The sequence below is a fragment of the Castanea sativa genome, chromosome 11 (assembly GCF_040712315.1).
Source record: "Castanea sativa cultivar Marrone di Chiusa Pesio chromosome 11, ASM4071231v1".
Taxonomy (NCBI): Eukaryota; Viridiplantae; Streptophyta; class Magnoliopsida; order Fagales; family Fagaceae; genus Castanea; species Castanea sativa.
The window spans coordinates 68188084-68209212 of NC_134023.1; the positions used below are offsets into that span (position 1 = coordinate 68188084).

At 31.1% G+C, this 21129-nt stretch overlaps 1 protein-coding gene across 3 annotated transcripts; it reads left to right on the forward strand.

The window, feature by feature from the left end:
• The first annotated feature begins 16479 nt into the window (after window positions 1-16479).
• LOC142617935 (transcription factor bHLH130-like) lies at window positions 16480-20064 on the forward strand. 3 transcript variants are annotated; one of them, XM_075790911.1, is made up of 9 exons: window positions 16480-16622; window positions 16757-16921; window positions 17048-17181; window positions 17422-17999; window positions 18681-18991; window positions 19092-19262; window positions 19411-19476; window positions 19574-19642; window positions 19772-20064. In XM_075790911.1, the coding sequence occupies exons 4-9, from the start codon at window positions 17447-17449 to the stop codon at window positions 19841-19843; spliced, it is 1242 nt and encodes a 413-aa protein (XP_075647026.1). In that variant the 5' UTR covers window positions 16480-16622; window positions 16757-16921; window positions 17048-17181; window positions 17422-17446; the 3' UTR covers window positions 19844-20064. The 3 variants fall into 3 exon arrangements, with proteins under 3 accessions (XP_075647026.1, XP_075647027.1, XP_075647025.1); XM_075790912.1 differs by lacking the exon at window positions 16757-16921 and having other exon boundaries at window positions 16509-16622; XM_075790910.1 differs by lacking the exons at window positions 16757-16921; window positions 17048-17181 and having other exon boundaries at window positions 16519-16622.
• The last annotated feature ends 1065 nt before the right edge of the window (window positions 20065-21129 follow it).

Genomic DNA, 21129 nt, shown 5'->3' on the forward strand with positions numbered 1-21129 from the left:
CAACTAGTGAATCCTTATCATTGTCATATATTTGGACATGACAGGAATCCTCTTGGTACATATGCCTCAATATTCGACTTCATTCGATTCTAGGCATTCCCTTCTTTCTCTTTCTCTTTCTTAGCCAAAATTGTATTTTAATGTATTTTCAGTCTCATAGCCAACTGAGGCACAAAATCTAAACTAGCTTTGAGCAAACAATAGTAGCAAAGGTACTTTCACGTGTCTGTGTTTCCCTCCACACAAACAACCATAGCTCCTTGGAGGCCTTTTGTCTTCTCTCTCTCTTATATTTAATTCTTTATTTTGAGACGCTCTCTATGTATGTGGTTATTGTCAACTAGATTAAACTTAATTCAATTCAATTAAATTCATCTACATCTTAATTGAGTCTTAATTTAACTCAACTCATCAAAAATTCAATTTGACTCTATCGAATCTTATATTGATTATATTCATAAATGAGTTTGAGAGATAAAAAGGTAAATAAAATTGAAGGCCACTCTACAAGTATAAGTGCTTGTGGAGTGTGAGTAATAAGACTATAAGAGCCGGAATTCAAGTCTTCAGAAGGGAGTTTCATGCACATATTCACTTAGTGTTAGTTTGGATACGAATGAAACTGCGTTTGGCGTTTTGCCTTTTTTTTTTTTTTTTTTTTTTTTTTTTTTTTTTTTCCAGCACCTCTTGTACTGTTCATGAGACATAAACAATGCATTTAAGCTTATGAACAGTGCTAAGTGCGTGAACAGTAAATTTTTTATTATTATTTTATTATTTTCAATTTTAGCAAAATAAGTGCTATCTAAACAAACTCTTAGGGCCCATTTCGTTGGAGGGGTGGAAAAGTGAGAGGATAAAAAATTATGGGAATATGGAAAAGTGGGAGGATAGAAAATATTTTAATTTCCCTAATTTTTGTTTGGTTGAGAGTAGAAAAGTGGAAGGATGAAAAAAGTGTGTTTATATAAATTTACGCATATATACCCTTATTAAAAAATGATGCTCAATTAAAACCAAAAAAGGGATAAACAACCAAAAAAAAAAAAAATCAATCACCTAAATTTATTAAAAAATAAAAATCATATCTAGAAAAAAAATCACATCTAAACAAAACAAAAACAATAAAAAAAAAAGAAAGCAAGAGAAAAAAAAAAGAAAAAAGAAGAAGAAGAAGAAGAAGAATATGAGCAATGGACATGTAGAAAGCCTGCCCAGTAAATCAAAAAAAAAAAAAAACAAAAAAAAAAAAGGGAAGAAGAGGCAACGTCCAATAAATCAAAAGGAAAAAAATGGGAAGAAGAGGCAATGTCCAGGAGAAAAGAAAAATAAAAAGAAAAAAGAGCAACGTGGACAAGCCTTGCACATGGGGCATTTTTGTCCAAAAAAATGTCTAATTTTTCCCTTCAATTTTCTCTCCATTTTGGAGAGAAAAATTTTTAGTGAGCCCGAAGAGAAAATACTTAGGTCTCACTATTTATTTTCCTTTTTCCCCACCCAACCAAATACACTCCAAAAAGTTTCTTTCCATTTTCTCTCCAAAATTTTTCATCTACCCTATTTCACCTCCAAGCAAACACACCCTTAAATTAAGTTAGAGTAAAATTTCTATCTTGTATAAATAACTAAAAAAAAGGTAAAATGAATTTGAAGTTTGACAGAAATAAATAATGAATTTTATTAACGGATACCCTAAGAGTATTTGTTATTAAGTCATTTTAAGAAAGTTTTTATAAAAAAAGAAAAAAAAATTAATTTTTTGATATATATATATATATATATATATATATATATATATATATATATATATATATTTTCTTAATAATAGTATTGTGGGGAGTAAAAGGACCCAAGCGGGCATCTGGGCCTTTGGGCTCTAACAAGGAGGGCCGATCTATTCTTGAATTAAGAATTTGTTAGTACTGCGGGTTGGCCCACATGCCGAGGGTCCGAGGATGCAGCCGAGGGCGAGTCTCTCCTCGGACAGACCCAAGAGAACTCGGGGATTTACTACGAAGGTCAAGGCAGAACTCTGAAAAGACTGTTGGTTAAGAGGGGGAAGCCGTGAACTTACTAGATACACCGATGTTAGAAAAGTATCATGAGCCAAGGCTGTCAGCTCCACATTAAAGACTCTGCACCTACCTCCCTAGCCGCATTAATGGGGAAGTGACCCCTAAACAGTAAGGCTGAAACTTTTGGTCACTATTCAAAGGCACTAAGGGAAGAAATATCTAGGGGGGAAGGGGTTTGAGCAACACGTTGATAAAGAGTCAGGAAATGAAGTATTTAAGGGGGGTAGTCTGTAACTAAGAAAAGATGAAGAATTGTAATCTTTAAGAGAGGAAGATAAATAATATAACAAGAGTCCTCGGCTCACGTCCGAGGAGGTCCATTAGCAATTATCATTCAATATTTACAAGTGTTTGTACTTCTTAGCCTATTGTCAAGTTCTCAGTACTTCTAACCTAGATTTCAAGCCCACACTTTACAAATTTTATTGTTTAAGGCTCATTGGGCTTGAGCCTATAAATTTCTTTGGGTCCAGGTGCAATTGTGCACTTAAAAGTAGTATTGAAACTTTCATAAAAATAGTTCATTAACTGATGCTCTAATAGCATCTATTAACTGGATTCATAAATAATAATAAAAAAATTGAAGTTATTATTATATTCTAAGTAATATTATCTTTTTCCCCTAAAAAAAGTAATATTATCTTATTCCCCCAAAAAAAGTAATATTATCTTACTAGGGCATGCAAAGAATCCTAGATATTTTGTTCAAAAGAAAAAAAGAAGAAGAAGTAATAACACAATCCTAGGAGTAGCAACTATCATGAATGGATTTTGGGTCTAAGACAACATTGGTGATGCTTAATATCATCAAATCAGGCTCAAGTTGTGGCCAGTAAGAAAAATGCATATCTCTGAAACTTGGATTTCTTTTATTTAATAGACATTGATATGGCAAAGAATTAAGAATACAACAAACTTGGTAATCAGAATTCAGAACAGCTTCTGGCATCTATCAAAAAAGACAACATTTCATAAAAAGTAAAAAAAGAAAAAGATGATGATGAAACGGCTGTGGATCTCTTAGACTTATAGGATATATCCCGTGAGTATAAAAGAAAAAAAAAAGTTGCAAGTAGTTGATAACAACTCATCATCATGTATGTGCATTTATTGAGAAACATAAATTCCTTTTGTGAAACAGATGAGAAAAAAAAAAAAAAAAATTCTCACACGCTATATATCTTTTTTGTTGTAGAATATTTTTCTATCTTGGGAGACAGAACTTGGTCAATTTATAAGCAACAGCATATAGAATAGCTAGTCCTTTTGCATTTATTTGTTTATTATTTTGGCTGAGGAATTTGGAATAGCTACTAAAAAATTGTTGGCTATGCTTTAATTTCCACTCCAATCCATCCATAATAAGATTCAGATTTCAGATAGCATATTAAGTCTTTGGCTGTGGTTAGAGACACCAATTCAGTCAATTGACCCAAAACTTAAGCCATTAAATTTGGATCTAATTTCTTCTAAAAAAAAAGAAAAGAAAAGAAAAGGGAGTTGGATATAATTATATTATATTAACCAATCTAACTATACATTTTTGTTGTTAGTTTTCAATGTTAAACTTTATTACTTAAGTAACCATACGGCTCATATGTGAAAATTGTAACAGTTTAGACATAAAAATACTTGTTTTAGAACCGTTGGAATGTGGTAAGTTATGAATGAACAACAACAAAGGGACGTTAGTAGTAGAATCATGTGGGAAATTAATAACAATTTATCACCTCACTAGGCAATAAAAAATTGTAAAAAAATGTTGTGTATCTCGCATTACTAATTTGCTTTGCGGCTATGGATTATATTGGTCATTATCCTTATCCACCAGCTTTATGCCTAACGTCCCATCTCTACTTTTGGGAATCAATACACCCACATAGAACATTATCAAACATAGAAGCCTATTATTTTACAATTATCAAGTTAATCTTTTTTAGGAGTTAAATATTGGCAAATTAAATCATATATGTACTTAAAAGTGAGGTCAAAAATCCAAATGGTCGCTAATCAAGGAGTTTGCTAGGAGATTGGCCTACATAGTTTTGATTTCCAAGTAAAATAATATGTAAATTATTATACTTCTTAACCCCAATTTACAGTTGTAATTTGTGAGATTGTTTTATAGGGGACTTTGGCACTTTGCCTACCAAAATGCCATCCAATGATGTCTTTGATACATGCTACCCAACATCTCTGCCCTTTTCTTAGGAGGGTACAGCTAATATTATTAGACAAATCAAATCAAGAATTCAAGATTGCATAATAATATTTGTACCTTTTATTTGAGGGAATAAGTATCATTTGCACGAAATCTTGTGTCCAAATATGAGACTTTGAGATTGAAAATATGCTTATCCCATAACAAAAAAAAAAATAGTAATGTTATTGTCACAAACTATTTTATAATATTTTCATAATTTTTTGCTGTGGTAAATTTTTTATTGGTTTTCATTTGGATCCACCAATAACATCATTTTTTTTATTTACTAATAATCACTCACCATATTAACAGTTTATAAAAACTTTTGTAAAAAAATTTGTATCTATATCATTTTAAAGGAAAAAAAAAAAGCTTATAAGATATATGAGACCAATTATTCCTTTCTTTGTAGAATATTCTTTAATTTTATCAAAATGGTAGATTCTTACCAAAAAAAAAAAAATGGTAGATTCGTAAGCAATCAATCTTCTTTTAAGAACAAAAACTTTATTTGATTCTTTAATCGTTTTTGTGTGAGAGAGAGAGAAAGAGAGAGAACAATTAAGAAAATGCCACACTTTTTATCATGAAAACCTAACCTCATCTCATCCATTTAGAAAGGTCATAAAAAAGGTAGTGCACGCCGAGATTACTCCAATTGATGGGTTGGTATTATTAGGTGGGTGTTGGTGAGACCTAAATATATGTTTAAAAGTACCTAGCATTAGATGATATGTTCATCACATTGGTCACATAGTGTTTTTTTTTTCCTCAAAATGATTGCAATCTCAAGTTAGATTACCTTTGCGATTGTCTGATTTTTTTCAGTTCGTAAATATATAGAAAATTATCATGGAAAGTAAAGGACATTAGTAGTTGGTGTAGTTATTGGAAAAAAGACAGCGAAATTATATAAAAGTGATATTGAGATATTATAAATTTTATTATATAGGCTCTATAAATATGTTTATTTTTAAGAATAAGACAAAAATAATTATAACAAATTTATTTTTATTTGTTATTGATGTGACATCATTAACATTTATTGTTAAATTAGTTTGTAATTTTCTTTTCTAGTAAAATTGGCAATAATTTTATTAATTAATCAATATTCATGAGAACATTATTATTATTATTTATTTATTTTTCTTTCCATGATTAGAATTATATTTTTGAAATAAATTTTTAAGGATGTTTTTCTCTCCTCTTTCTTTCTTTAATATATATATATATATATTTTCCATCCTAGGAGCAAATAACTTGATGACTAGAAGTTTAATTTGTGAGTTCTTAGTTTACTTACATAAATTTATCTAGACAGAACGATGCTTGATTCTGGATTTGTAGTATACATTTTGAACACAATTCATGTGCATATATATCTCTGCAACTTAAGATGAAGAGGTATATCTAAACTTTGATCTTTATGTGTGCTCAAATTAATCTAAACTTGAAGCGACTTTTCTGGGTTTGAGATCTAATAACTATGTTAATATGTCAATGAAAAAAATGATATAATAGTATATAGCTTAAATTAATCCATCTGCCAACTATTTGTGCTTGCTTGATTTCAAGTTTAACTAATCATTTTTTGTCTCTCTACTGTCAACTGTTGATGAAGCACACATACTTCCATCAACGTGCGATTGAGTGTATACTAGCCCACCTCACGGCAATGACCTTAGTCTTTCTTGGTCATCTCCCACAATAGATGAAATTCATATTTTATGCCATTGGTAGAGAGGCCGAGTCCATTTGATAATCCAAGTGTAAGGACACAATGCAAGTACATCTGAAAGATTTAAAAATAGGAAAAAGAAAAACATAAAGACGGTAGGGAATGGTAATAAGACGGTACGAGAATTGTTAGGTAAGATTGAATTATGAGTGTCTTATCTCCGCTTAGACTATCTTTTGGGGTGACGAGAAAAACTTGCCCAAGCTAGAAGTACGTGATGTGGACCAAGGTGGAGATATTTTTTCATTCCTAATGAGTGATGTGGACTGAGGTGAAGATGTTTTTCTATTTCTAATGAGGTGGTTATGGCACTAATGAGAGATAGATGAAAGAGAAGGGGGGGGGGGGGGGGGGAGTGTGGTTAAAATACTGAGAAAGATAGTGAAACAAGTGTTTAGGGAATGAATGATAAAAGAATATGTATAATTTAAATTATAAGAGCAACTACATCAGTCCATCTAAAAATTTTCGTCTATTTTACACTACCATATTTCCGAAACACCCATATTAGTTTATTTATTTTACACATCTATTCTAATTAAATAATATTATTTATTGTTTTTATTATTATTATTTATTAATACCCATTCTCTCACTCTCATCGGTTCCTTTGTTTTACATTTTTACTTTTTCAGCTCTCTCACCTGTTCCTCTCCATCCCTCACTCTCTCCCTGACAGTCGCCTTACCTAGCTTGCTGTTGCCACCGATCCAGCTCGTAGCCTTAGCCCTCCACCGATTCAGCCTCCCTCTTTCCTTTGCCCCTCCCTCTCTCCTCCACCACTGACCCTTCGCCTCCTACCCCTAATCGACTACAGAAATGGAAGACCTGACGGCAGCAGATTGGGCGGTAGTAGTGGCAACAGATCAGGCGGCATATTCGGCTCCGTTGGGCATTTCATGTGAGTTTTCCGTTGAGTATGGTTTGGGCTGGATTTTCCGGTGAGTTTGGACTGTTTTTGGGTTGGGTTTGGACTGTTTTTAAGTTGGGTTTGTCTCGATTTTGAGTTGGATTTTCTATTTTTTTTTTTTCCGTTGATTTTGGGTTAATTTTCTGTGCTAGGTTGCGGTGTTTGGTGGTGGCACTGGGTTTGGTGGTTGGGTGGTTATTTTCTTCTACCTTCTTCTTATTCTGGTGTGTTGGGTTGTTGTAAAGGTTGGGGAAGAGAAGTAGTTTGATAGAGGAGAGAGAAAAAAAGAATAAAAAAATCTTTTACACATAAACAGTAACCATGTATATATACACAGTTATTATTCATTTGCACAGCCGTAGTGTATATTTACATATTTCTACACAGACTGGTATAGAAGTTTTTTGAGTTAAAATGTGCAAAATTGAGCACTTTTTGCATTTTACACACAAGGGGTGGAGTGGGATAGGATGAGCTTTTTATAGTAAGTTCCTTGTCGGATTAAATGATAATTTACAATTTTCTAATACTTTAAGATTTTGGACAATCAATAAATCATTATGGTATTAGATTTAAAAAAATTTCAAATGTTGGACCTCACATAATAAGGAAAGTTTAAGCCTGCACTTTAAGAAAGGGTGTTGGATTAAATAATTAAATTTATAAATTTCTAACAATTTATACTTTTGAAATAATCAATAATATATCACGTGAAGCTTCACACAACTTAACCTATTTTTAGGCAGCTTAATTTTCATTGAAGACTGAAAAGGAAAGTATGTAATAAATTTTTATTTATTTATTTATTTTAAAGTTTACGGTGGTGATCGCAGACATAGTGGGAAAGAACAGTGACACCTCTAGATGCCAAGTTTTTGATTGAAGTATCAAAATTGATTCTTAAATACTACGAATTGCAAAGTCAAAGCATCTCATTGTCCTATAATATACGCAATTTGTCCGATGTAACAGTTTGATTTTGATCTTTTCCTTTCGTACAGGGAACATTTCTAATAAGATGACCCTTTGACAAATGATTTGTAACCCAATAGACAGGTCATCTCACTTATGAGAACGTAGCATAATTTAAGAATCTCACAAATACTAGCAAAAGGTTGCCTTAGTCTGATATTCATTAGGGTTACCGAGTTGTAGGTTCTGATTAGCTCAATTGATAAATTTTTTTGTCGTCGAATAAGAGATCTGGAATTTGAACTCTGTTTACACCAAAAACCAATTAGTCCTTTGACGTAATGATGAAGATTAAATGTCATGCAACGTTACTAGGTTGAATCACAATGCATGACTAAATAAGATTTAAAGTCGTAACAACGCACCCTTGGTGTAATGGTCATTCCAGAAGTATAAGTATTGTTTGTGGTATGGAGTCAGGGGGGGGGGGGGAGGGGGCGCAAGGGCCGAGGTCTAAATCTCTAAGAAAGAACTTCACACATATACACTTAGATTAGAGTAGAGTATAATTCTATCTTGAATAAAAAAATTAAAAAAAAAGTTTAAAGTCAAATGAATTAAATCTACTGCGATTTATTCATTTATTTGACTGGGTTCGATGAAATTTTCTTTTTTGGCAAGTAAATTGTAAGAACTTCATAAGGGGAACCGGGTTAATTAAGAAAATTTTTGCAAATCTTGGAAAAAATCCTAGATATGAAAAGAGAGAAGTTGTAATAACATAGAAAGCAGCAAAAATTATTAATGCCTTTGCAAAAATAGTAAATATTTTTTTGATGGGATTTTTTTAGTAAATATGAAAACCATGATATACCAAAGATGTCTGCTATTCGCCACTAATCTTTTGTACATTTTGTTCTTTAATAGTTAATACAGCTCAACTTAGCAAATTAAAAATTTAGCCTTTTAATTTATTTTTATAAATAACATATGATATGAAGCATATTACGAATGTGACGATTACTCCACACCAATATATTTTTTTTGGTGTACATGCGATTCGAACATAAGTTCCTTATTCAATGATAATAGATTTTAGCTAGTTATGAAGTTGAAACCCACAATTTATTACTCTCTGTTGAGTATTTTTTGTTGCCTTTCCATGTGTCAATGTTTAGTTGTTTGGCTTTCAAATCCTTGTTCAAGTCGGCAAAGTCGAATCCACTACTCACATCACGAAGAAAACGAAGAAGGCTAGCGATACATCTTGGGATAATGCTTGAGTCAACAAAAATGCAAAAAAAGAAGGAAGAGGTGATTTTAAAGCAAATATAGTGACATATAAATTTCAAATCAGAAAAGTGGATACCCCAAACCTAAGTGCAAGGTTTCAAATCAGAAGAAATAAACATTGGCTTGGTCCATGTTTTTGGTTTATTTATTATTATTTATTAATTTTTAAAACTATTATGATATTAATAAGTGTTTTGATAGATCCGTATATGTATATAAAAAAAAGTGTTCTCAACACACTATAATTAGGGCTCCTTGTATTTGCTAATATAAACAAGATTTACTTCATAAATACTTAATAATCAATATATGGAACAATTGGTACATGTTCGTACAACACAAACTTATAAAATTCTATTATTATTATTATTATTATTATTATTATTATTGGAGAAGAGTTCAATTAAATTAAATCTACACAATCTGAGAGGTATGCCCTGTACCAGTAATGCCTTTGTTAAGAACAATTTCTACTAATGCTTGAGGGCTTACAAAGTCAGAATCAGTACAAAAACCCCATGGAGAGGGTAGACTTTTTGTATTATGTCAAAGAGCTCCACAGTTAGCTTTGGTTAAACATCACACATAACTTTCCTTCTTTTGATCGACAAATTAATCTATATATATAACCATAGGTAAAACAGAGAGAAAATCCAATTAGATTTCAAATTGGAATTAAATTAGAGTCTAATTTTACACTAGGTGTCCCATCTAATCTAAGTTTTTAAATTTTTGTGCCAAGTGAGTTAATTTAATGGAAAAATTGGATTTCAATTAGAGTTTAATTTTGTGCCATGTGTCTCATTTAATTTAACTTTTTTTTTAATTTTTGTGCCAAATGAGTTAATTTAGTATAAAAAACGAGGAGTCCAATATAAATAAACTATAAAAAATATAATTTTTGAATGATTTTATATTTACGAGTTTTTTTTTTTGTATAACTAAAAACAATTCAAGTTTATAAGTCACACAAACACACACACACATTAATAGCCAAAGTTAAGAGAAAATTCAATTAAATTCTAAACTGGAGTCTAATTTTGCACTATATGTCTCATCTAATTTTTAAATATGTATGTCAAGTGAATTATTAGGTGCAAAAATTAAAGAGTTTAAATTCAATTAGATTCTAATTTGAATTTTAATTGGAGTTCAATTTTGCGCATGTGTTCCATCTAATTTTTTAATTTTTGTGGCAAGTAAATTATTGAATGCAAAAACAAAAGAGTTTAGATCTAATTAGATTTTAAATTATATATATGTAATTGTGATTGTTTTTAAATGTATCTGTGTATATGCACGTGATTACACACTAGTTAATATAAAGTCAAATGAATTCAATTTACATGGCTTTATTTATTTATTTGACTGGATTCCACGAAACTTTCTTTTTTGGTAATTAAATTGTAAGAACTTTATCAAGGGGAACCGGGTTAAGTAAAGAAAAATTTTGCAAAATCTTGGCAAAATCCTACGTATAAAAAGAGAGAGGTGCTACGTCTACAATATTTTTACAACAAATCATAGTTGGTTAGTTGTTATTGGTTCAAATTTGAACCTGACACTAAGATTACTTTTTTGCCCCAACAATAACAACCAGTAACAACTTGCCACTTAGGATTTGTTATAAAAATGTTGTGAAAATATTGTGAACATATCATTTCTCAAAGAAAGAAGTTGAAATGCATAGAAAGAAGCAACAATATAGTAATGCCTTCGTAAAAATTGTTAATTTTTTTTTTTTTTGTTTTTGTTTTGATGGGATTGTTTAGTAAATATATGAAAACCATTATACCAAAGATGATTGCAATTCCCCACTAATCTTTTGTACATTTTGTTCATTAATAGTTAATTCAACTCAACTTAGCAAATTAATAATTAGCTTTTTTTTTTTTTTTTTTTTATATAACTTATGATTTGAAATGTATTCTATTTAGGATCTGCTTATTTTGTTGAAACTGAAAACTTTTTACTGAAAGTATTGTAGGTAAAGGTAAAATTTAGCTAAAATAGTATAGTAAGACCCATAAATAGTAGTAAAAATAAGCTAAATAGTAAAATAAGTTGACTTTTTAATTTTTGCCAAACACACACGTACATATGTGATGATTATTCCACACTAATAAATTTCTTTTCAGCACATGTGGCATTCAAACTTAGGCTCCTTATTCAATGATTTTTTTTTTTGATGGGCTCCTTATTCAATGATGATTGACTTTATCAATGGTTAAGTAATTGAAATGAGTAAGTCTTGTGCCACATAAAGGGCACAATAAATGCTATAACAAATGCCACAACTTAAACATGTGGCAAGTTGTAGTTGGTGGAAGGGTGTCCCCACATAGACCCATCACCACCCCTCCAACAACCACAACTCACCACATGGACGAATTGTGACATTTATTGTGTCACTTTATGTTTAAGTAGAACAAGACTTATTCTATTTTTTTTTTCCATACCCGGACTTATTCTAATTGAAACCCATAATTTATTACTCTGGGTATTTTTTGTCTCCTTGCCATGTGTTAATGTTTAATTGTTTGGCTTTCAAATCCTTGTTCAAGTCGGCAAAGTCGAATCCTCTACTCACATCACAAAGAAAATGACAGAGGTTAATGGTACATCTTAGAATAATGCTTGAGTCAGCAAACTCAAAAGAAAAGGAAGAAGCGATTTCAAAGCAAATATGGTGACATATAAATTTCAAATCAGAAAAGTGGATTAATTTGCCAATACCCAAAACCTATTTGCAAGGTTTCAAATCAGAAGAAATACACATTGGCTTGGTCCATGTGTTTGGGATTATTTATGTATTTATATTTTTTATAACTATTTTCTGAAGTTAGTAAGTATTTTTTTTATACAAGATAGAAATTTTATTCTAGCATAATTTAAATAAATATGCGTGTGTAGTTTCTTCTTAGAGACTTGAACCCCGTTTATTACCTCCCACATTTCATAAACACTTATACTTGTATAGTGACTATTGCGTTAAATATACGCATTGATAGTAAGTATTTTAATAAATCGTAGGTGTAAACAAGAAAAAAAAAAGTGTTCTCGATCAACACACTATAATTAAATCTCCTTGTATTTGCTGACATTGTCAATTTCTAGTTAATAAATACTCAATATATGGAGATTAGTACATGTTTGTACAACACAAACTTATTCAATTCAGTTAAATTAAACCTACACCATCTAAGAGGTATGCCTGCACCAGTAAAGTCAGAAACATTACAAAAATCTCATGGAGAAGAGAGACTTTTTTATTATGTCAACGAGCTCCACAGTTAGCTTTGGTTAAACATCACACATAACTTTCCTTTTTTTGATGGGCAAATATAATTTTCTAAGCATATCACGAGGAAAGCATGTTTTTATTTAAGTCAACAATTATGAATTTGTGGCTAAGATTGCTTTCAATTCTGTCAAAACCATAGGTCATCCATGCGTACAAGGAAGATTAGTGGGCTTTTTTAGCAACCAGAGTTGAACATTTTGAATTATTGATACACTCCCTAATTACTGGGTAACTCATAATTAGCTGGAGCTTGAAATCATGCTTGACTGGGACTTTTTTTTCTTGTGTGTTTTGTTTGTCTTGTAACAATTTTCTTCATTGATCAGTTATTGCTGAGAAACTCATTATTGTGTCTCTGAGGATTTTATGACCATTGACTTTGTTTGTTAGAATCAAAGAGTCAATGTATATCCACAATAAATTTTGGTAAATTAAATCTAAAGGTTGAAATGTAAATCATCTAATTTTCAAATAGAGTAATAATTATGAGACATTTATTATATAATTTATACACATTAATTACCGCTTTCATGTTTTAAACGCGAACATCCTTATAAAAATGTGGACAGTGTGAAATTGTATTCGTAAGGAATATATTAACACTTGTAAGAGACTATTTATGATTCAAACTTATGTTAATTAATTAAACTGTCATTGTATGTACGTACTTGTCACAAAGTCTACTATAAGTAGTACTGATCCTTTTACGGCTAATGGGTCAAAATCTAAAAAAATGGCTCTAGAATAAAAACATGTATTTTTCTGTTATTTCTGCTAGAGGTATTGTACAGTTTGTACTAGTATGAACCCTGCGTTTTTCACTATAAAAAGTGCATATATGTAACCTAGCTAGACAGGTCATTGACAAAGCTTTTGGCTTACATTTTTTAAGAGCCTTGAAAATTTCCACTCTGTAGTCAGAATTTCTTGATATCAATTAAGGTAGATAGCATGCATTTCATGACTTTTCAATTCTTATTTAAAGAGGGAACCGTGTGTATGTCATTTGGTACTCATATTTTATGGATCTTATTAGCTGGATATTTTTATTGATTGACCTTATACTGATAGAACTAATAACACATCCCAGAAAAAAAGAACAAAAAAATTGTCTCATATAAAAAGAATTTCCAGGAAACACAGAGAGTTTGTAGGTAGATTAGGTATTTATAAGAGAAAACAAATAAATAAATAAAGAAATGAGTTGGCTTTGAGAATTTTGTGATTATTTGAAACCATTTTTAATCTAGTTGACCAACTTTTGGTAGTTTTGAGTCATTGAAAATTCTAAGTCTAACTTAACAGCTTGCAAATAGTCTCAATAACATTTCTTCATTTCCCTTCTTTTTTTTTCTTTTTTTTTTTTCTTCTTTTACCCTATTTTCTAGCTAGTTGTTTTGCGACCTGTGCTTTTGGCTCCTGAATATGATTTTTATTTATTTATTAATTGCACCTTTTGAAACTTTTTTTTTTTTTGTGTGTGTGTGGGTAATTCATATGCAAGAAAAAAGCAGCTTAAAGCACATCAATAAAATTACATAACTTGAATAGCTAGAAATTATATATCAAATAGAATAAGAGACTAATAAGAGCATTCAATTTGGGTGATGGAATACCTTTAAAAATGCAGAGTGCATAACACTATTGACATAAATGCACAAAAACCTAGCTCCATAGGATCATGCATTTTGCATTTGAATATACATGTTTGCTACTGTATTATTCATGTTTGCCTAATATTGTAGCATCATTCTTTACCAAATTTTATTGTTTTTTATTTATTTATTATTCTCTCTTCTCTTTTGGTCAATCTCTCTCCTCCTTGTAGTGTAGGATTATGGGTAAAAATATATTAATTTAATATGATGAAATGCAAAATAAAGAATGAAATATAAGGTATGTTGTAAGGTGGTAATGTAAGATGGTCCATGTTAATAGGTGCTCTTAAGACAATTGTTAATAAACAATTTTATAAAAATTTTGATACCACTTTCATAAAGTAAAAAGCCATCAAAAAATTAATTACTTTTTTCTTTTCCGTTGAAAAATTTATAAAAATTTTTTTTAAATCAATGCCCGTAAAACATTTAATCCTATTCATTAATTTTCCCGTATAACATACATAAAAGTGGATAGCATTTTGTGGTAAAAAAAAATGCATTTTTTTTTTCCGTCAAGTCAATGAGAATACTCTAAAAGGTAACTAATAATTACTGCTCAAAGAAAGTTGAACAATGATATGTCTAAATAATTAGGCATATTCACCGACTATAGCTAGCTATGAGGTTAAAGCCAGTGACCCTTCAATTTAGCCAAAGGACAAAACAAAAATTTATGCTAGGACTTTTTTCCACACATGTACACAAAAATAACTCTACGTGTTATTCAGCAGGAAAAAAAAAAAAAAAAAAACTACGTGTTAGACTAAAGTCGCTTGGCACATAAGCAAAGCATCATATCCGCTAAAATGCTTTCAAGCTTGGATAACGTTGCTTTCAAACTTTATAAGAGCGTTTACAGTAGTGAAGTTAAAAATTTAGCAATTTAGCTCTATCAAAAGTTACTTTATCTATTTTACCTACACACAGTGGATCTATTTTAGCTTTCAACACAATAAAATAATATAAATATCATAATAAAATAATATATCTATCACAATAAAATAATATATCTCACTACAATAAAAACACCCTAATAAAAAGGTAATGTGAACACAAAATAAAAAATTAATTTTTTTTTAGCTCTCATGAACAGTGCATATCTATCTATAGATGTGCACTGTAGCAATGAGCTAAAAAAATATAGATTTAGCTCCACTGCTGCATGCTTCTTTTTGGTATTTTGGTGAAGCTAAAATAGTTATATAGCTATTTAGCTCTACTGCTACAAGTGCTCTAATAAAACTAAAATAGACACACGCACATACAAAGGAAAAAAATACAACAAAGACAGCAATTCTATCCGTTCCAAGGCAAATAAAACTTTAAAATAAAACTAAAATAGACCGTTTTTTTTTTTCAGATGTACTAATGAGCTATAGGTTTGGATTAAATCCATTTCTGATAATATAGCTCCTCTGGTTATGAGAGATGCGTTGTAATTTTTAATCCATAAATAAAATTTGGCTTCCGGGACTGGATTCTTAAAAAAAAAAAAAACTCAATTAATTAATTATTACTAAACAAAACTACTATTATAAATGTCTCTCTTTCAACTTAATTCTATGGTACCCCTTTTTTTTAATTGTAAAGCTTAATTCTATATTGCTAAAGGATAAAAAAAATGTTGGATTCATATGGGTTTAAGTTATTTTGAATTTAGAGTATTTGTTTTAATGTGAATTTGAGGCTTGTATCAATAATTTTTAATAGATTTAGCTTTTATATATCATTTCATTTAGTTTTAACTGAAGCTTATAAAATTTTAATATAAAAATAATGAATCTTCTTACTTCTATCTTTCCTTATAGATGGTCTAATAAATTAAAAAAAAAAAAAAGTTTGTCTTAGAACTTTAACACACGAACAATCTCAAGTGATAATAAATATAATTAGTATCACATCAACAATATATTAATTATTTTTTAAAACTTTTTTATTTTGTATTAAAAAAGTTTTGACATATCTAGTTGTAAAATTTATATATTAAAACTTTTAATATTCATGATATCAATTCTATTCTTAATTGATAAAAAGCTTAAAGTTGGAATTGATCTTCTATACCAATAAAAATATAGAAATAAAAATCTCAATATCATATTGGTTCACATCTCATTCTCAAGTAATTTATTAGCAAGAAATATTAAGATAGCCATCCTATCTTTTTCACAAAAAAAGTGATAAAAAAAAAAAAAACATTCTTTAAAAAAAATATTTTTTTTAAAAAAAGGCAAGCCACCGGTATTTTTGAGCTCCAAATACAGGGTACTTTGGTCAACTCTTCCAAATTGATGACGCGTCAAGGACCACACTGTGTCATGCAGTGCATGTGTGCATTCTCGTAATTAAGACGAACATCAAGGGCACTTACGAAACAAATCTAGTACATAAATGTGCCACATATAATAGACAGACAACGTTGTTGGTTTCTGTGTGACTGTAACTCCAATTTTCACAACTCTCTCTCTCTCTCTCTCTCTCTGAGTAAGAGAGTAAAAGCGGTTCTGAATCAGACCCAGAAAAGCTGAGGTATTTGGCTTATGATCTCACAAATTTTGGAGCTCAAATGGTGCTAAATTTTTGTGTCAAATCGTGTTGTCAATTAGACTAGTTTGTACTGAGATTTTTTTTTTTGTTGTTTTCTTTGTATTTTTGTCTTGAAGCTATTTCCATATTTTAATACGGTAGAGGAACAAAATCCCAGAAAGATTCTGTGCTGAAACAAGCTATTCTTAGTCCTCAGTCTCTCATATCTTTTTGTGACTTTGAGTTGGTGTTATTAGAAGAACCTTATAGAACCAACCCTTCAAAGAAAGCTATACCATAGAGTATGTGCAAATTCAAGCAGGTTCTTTTATTTTATTTTTACTTATATATGCTTTTGAGTTTTTTGACTTTTGGGTTGCTGAATTTAAGTTAATTTGTTTTGCTTTTTTTCTTGTCTTTTTTGACAGCTTTTGGGTTTGGTTTAGTTTGAAGAAAAAGCAGATCCTACTTGAGCATTTTGTATATGCTACTTTCAAGAACAAGCTAGTAACTTTTGAAGTTGAAGCAAAGTATTTAGAGTTTGTCAAGACAAATAATTCAGGTTTAAAGTTTATACTAATATCTTTGAACTTGTTTGAGAATCAAAGCTCACTATATGAAAATAAAAGAACATAATGTTAGTAAGAGTACAATTTATTGTAAACTTTTTAAACTAATGTATTTTTAATCAGAAAAAAAAAAAAAAAGTAATTCAGATATTGTATTTATTACTACGTCAGTTTATAAATACTTTACTTGTAGTAGTTTTAGTATTTTTCTAATAATTATTGTTGTTCCTCAGGAATCTCCAGGAGAGACTATTTATTATGAGTCTTTTGTATAGTCCTACCTTCAAATATTCAGATGTGAAGCTGAAAAAGAATCACCTAGATTTCATGGACTCCAATACTTACCATCATCCACAACAAGAACTACAACAACAACATCAACATCAACAACAGCACGAGCATAATTCTAGTCTTATGCGTTATCGCTCGGCTCCAAGCTCATTTTTTGCAAACCTTGGTGATGGTAGCATTAATGGTGGTGAAGGTGGTGTTGGATGTGAGGATTATCGGGATCTTCGATCATCGAATCCAGAAGTTGAAACCATGTTGGCAAGGTTCATGACACCGTGCAATGGCTCAGGAGATTCAAATTCTCAAATGGTTTACCAAGCTCAAGCTGCTCAACAAGTTCAAGCTTTGCCAAATCATAATTCAGTGGGTGCTGGGACTACTTTGGATAGCTCTTTTAGTGGTTTGAACTCTGTAGGATTAGAGAATTCTATGCAAGCAAAAATGGGCGCAGGAAACCGCTCCAATCTTGTTAGGCAAAGTAGCTCACCGCCCCTTTTCTCTGATTTAACAATGGATAATGGTATTGTTGCTTATTCACTTGCTCTTTTTAATGCTTATTTAAATGTTCTTTATGGAGATTATTTATTGTTAATCTATTTTTTCCTCTCTAGTGTTTGGTATGCTGAGTAAATTGTGGACAAAACAAAGAAAATACAGCATAGGATATTGGAGAAATTCACTAAAAGTTGGCTAAGTAAATTGATTTAGGCTAGTCATGTTTTCTCAAGTTGCAAATGATGGAAAATTTTAGATTAAAAAAGATTAGAATAACTATTCATTTCCTATTTGTGAAACAATTTGTGTCCCTAGACTAATTATACTTCCTCAGCAACCAAACATATATTGTATTTCCAAGGTGGGAAAAAAAAGTGGTAATAAAACTTGACTAGTAAGAAGGGACCTTATACTAGTTTTACAGGGAAGAGAGTTGGAGGTTGGACATGTTTTTCCTTCCTCTCTCACTGAATTGTAGTTGGAGAAAAAAATTTTAGAGCATATTTCTGGTAAACAAAAAACAATAGAAGAATGGTAGGAGAATTTAGCAATAGCTGTAGGGTCAATTTCTTTTGAAAGAAGTTATGTAGGTAGTTCCAGATTATCAACACATTAAGTTATTCAAGCTTCAATTTGATGCTAATTTGAACCTTTTATCTTGAAAGTCTTCCTAATAAATTGGTGAATGCTTTTCAATGAATAACAGGCTTTGCTGTGATGAGGGATGTGGGAACTTTTAGAGCTTGCAATGGTACAAATGGGGAAGCCAGCCCATCAATGACTAAGTTGAATGATCATTTAACCTTCACGGCCAGGCGTTTGCCTCAGATAGCTGAAATTGGGAATGAAATAACTAGCCCAGAGGATCAAAGTCTAGGAAATGCTAATGGTAGCAATCAACAGTACATCCCCAAGTTCACAAGTGATTCCTGGGATGAATCTGCATTAAATAGCCTTAGAAGAGCCAGAGACAATGAAGTAAACATGTTCCCAACTTCAAATGCATTGGAAACTCAGGTAAAATTGGCAGAATTGATTGTAGTTCTTTCTGCTTTCAGCTTGGCAGTGCACTTGCTTATCCTGTCTTATCACGAGTAATGATTTTCTCTTTCAACAGAATGCTGATTCTGGAAACCACACCCATCGTTTGACTCATCATTTGAGCTTGCCTAAGACTTCTGTTGAGATGGCCACTATAGAGAAGTTTTTGCAGTTTCAAGGTTCTGTTCCTTGTAAAATTAGAGCCAAAAGAGGTTGCGCCACTCACCCGCGAAGCATTGCAGAGAGGGTAAATCTCATCTATTACATTTAAAGCTAGTAAACATGTTGAATTTTTTTTCCTTTTTTTGGGTACATGGCATATTCACCAATTATATGAAAATCACTTAATTAGCTAGAGCTAATCAAACCCGTGACACTGATATCTGTTACATCAGGTGAGAAGAACACGTATTAGTGAAAGGATGAGGAAACTGCAAGAGCTTTTCCCAAACATGGACAAGGTAGTTTACACAATTACACTAAATATTGTGACTTGTGAATGTCAAAATTTTTGTTAGGAACTCAAAGTTTTCTCTTTTTTGGTTAATTATTTTGCAGCAAACAAACACAGCAGATATGTTAGATTTGGCGGTTGAGTACATTAAAGACCTTCAGAAACAGGTTAAGGTATTATACAAATTTCTATCCGTACATCGCAATCACCTATAACTTTTTTCTTTTTGTAGCAAAAGAATCCCACATGAACCTTCAACTACTCTTATCTTCCCTTACCAAATCTCTCTCTTTCTCGTGCAGACACTCACGGATACAAAGGCAAAGTGCTCGTGTTCAAGTAAACAAAAGCAATGTTCAAATCATTCTGCCTAATTTATTTCTGTACAGATAGTGTTAGGAACAAGGCAAAGTAACCAAGAGTGCAACACTGACTTCTCTTTTTCCAATTCACTGAAGTATAATAAAATGTTAGGAGATTGTGGGTGTGACAAATATGTATCTTCTTACTTCTTTGTAAGATAAAGATCCAATAGGCTAATACCCTATCGTTTATGTCAAGGAAAAAGAAATTAATAACCAAATGTTTTTTCCAAGTCTTGATTGATACCCTTAAAAGAATATTTTAGACCAAATGTTTCAAACCATTACACTTGTATGCTATATACCAATTTTCAGCGTAAAATTCAACCAATTGAGCTGTCTAATTACATATCTAATAAAATGTCACACACATTCCCACTTCTTTGGAGTTTGAAAGAGATGATTGGCATGCAGACTTTCCTCATTTTTTTGTGTGGAGAAGTTAATTTCCTAAGAAGCACAGACACGAACACGTCTGTTAAATAATTTAAATGTGACCATTAGGATCATGGAGTTTTGGCTAGGACAGGGCATATCCTGACATCAACGCTAAAAAACTCAATCAATTGTCTCTTAGTTTAGCTGTCACTAATTGTTTACTCCATTTTTAACTTATGATCTAATTAGAATTCCAATGATACATAGAAAATGTGTACTATGAAGTCATGGTAATGGTGATGGAAAAGTAGCGGTGGCGGCTGAGGGAAGCCATATGCTTGACAATTGTTTGGCTAGTGATATGAGTTTATGTTACTATCTGGGTCTAGTTTTTTACTATATATTTTGAGTTATTGGAGCTTGATCTGTAAAAGTGACTATACTTTTAATTTTTTGCTAACCAAGTGACTATACTTTTAATGGAACTCAATAAAAAATTACATGGTATATACTTTTATTCCTAAGCCAAAAATAAAATAACATAATATCTGATTCCATTCAATCTTAAGTGGAATTGACCAAATTGGTAGGTGCTTGTTTCACCTAGCGTGCGTACGGAATTTGCCATTTTGGTGTGTTACACTAATTCTCTATGTTAAATGGTACGGTAGATATATTCAACAAGTGCTCAATTAGTGTTGTTTGGAAGAGGTTACTATGTCCTAAGAAACATTAGAAAGACAATTATCTTTCAAAATAGCAGTGGATACTCTTGCCATCTTGATTTAGGCCTCCTAGACATTGATTCTTCAGTATATATAGATGCCGTTATGGTTGTGGATTTTAGTTGGTTCAATTGAAAATGTCTCTTATTATCAAATAAGGGATTTGATTTAAATTTTAACTAGATAAAAAACCAA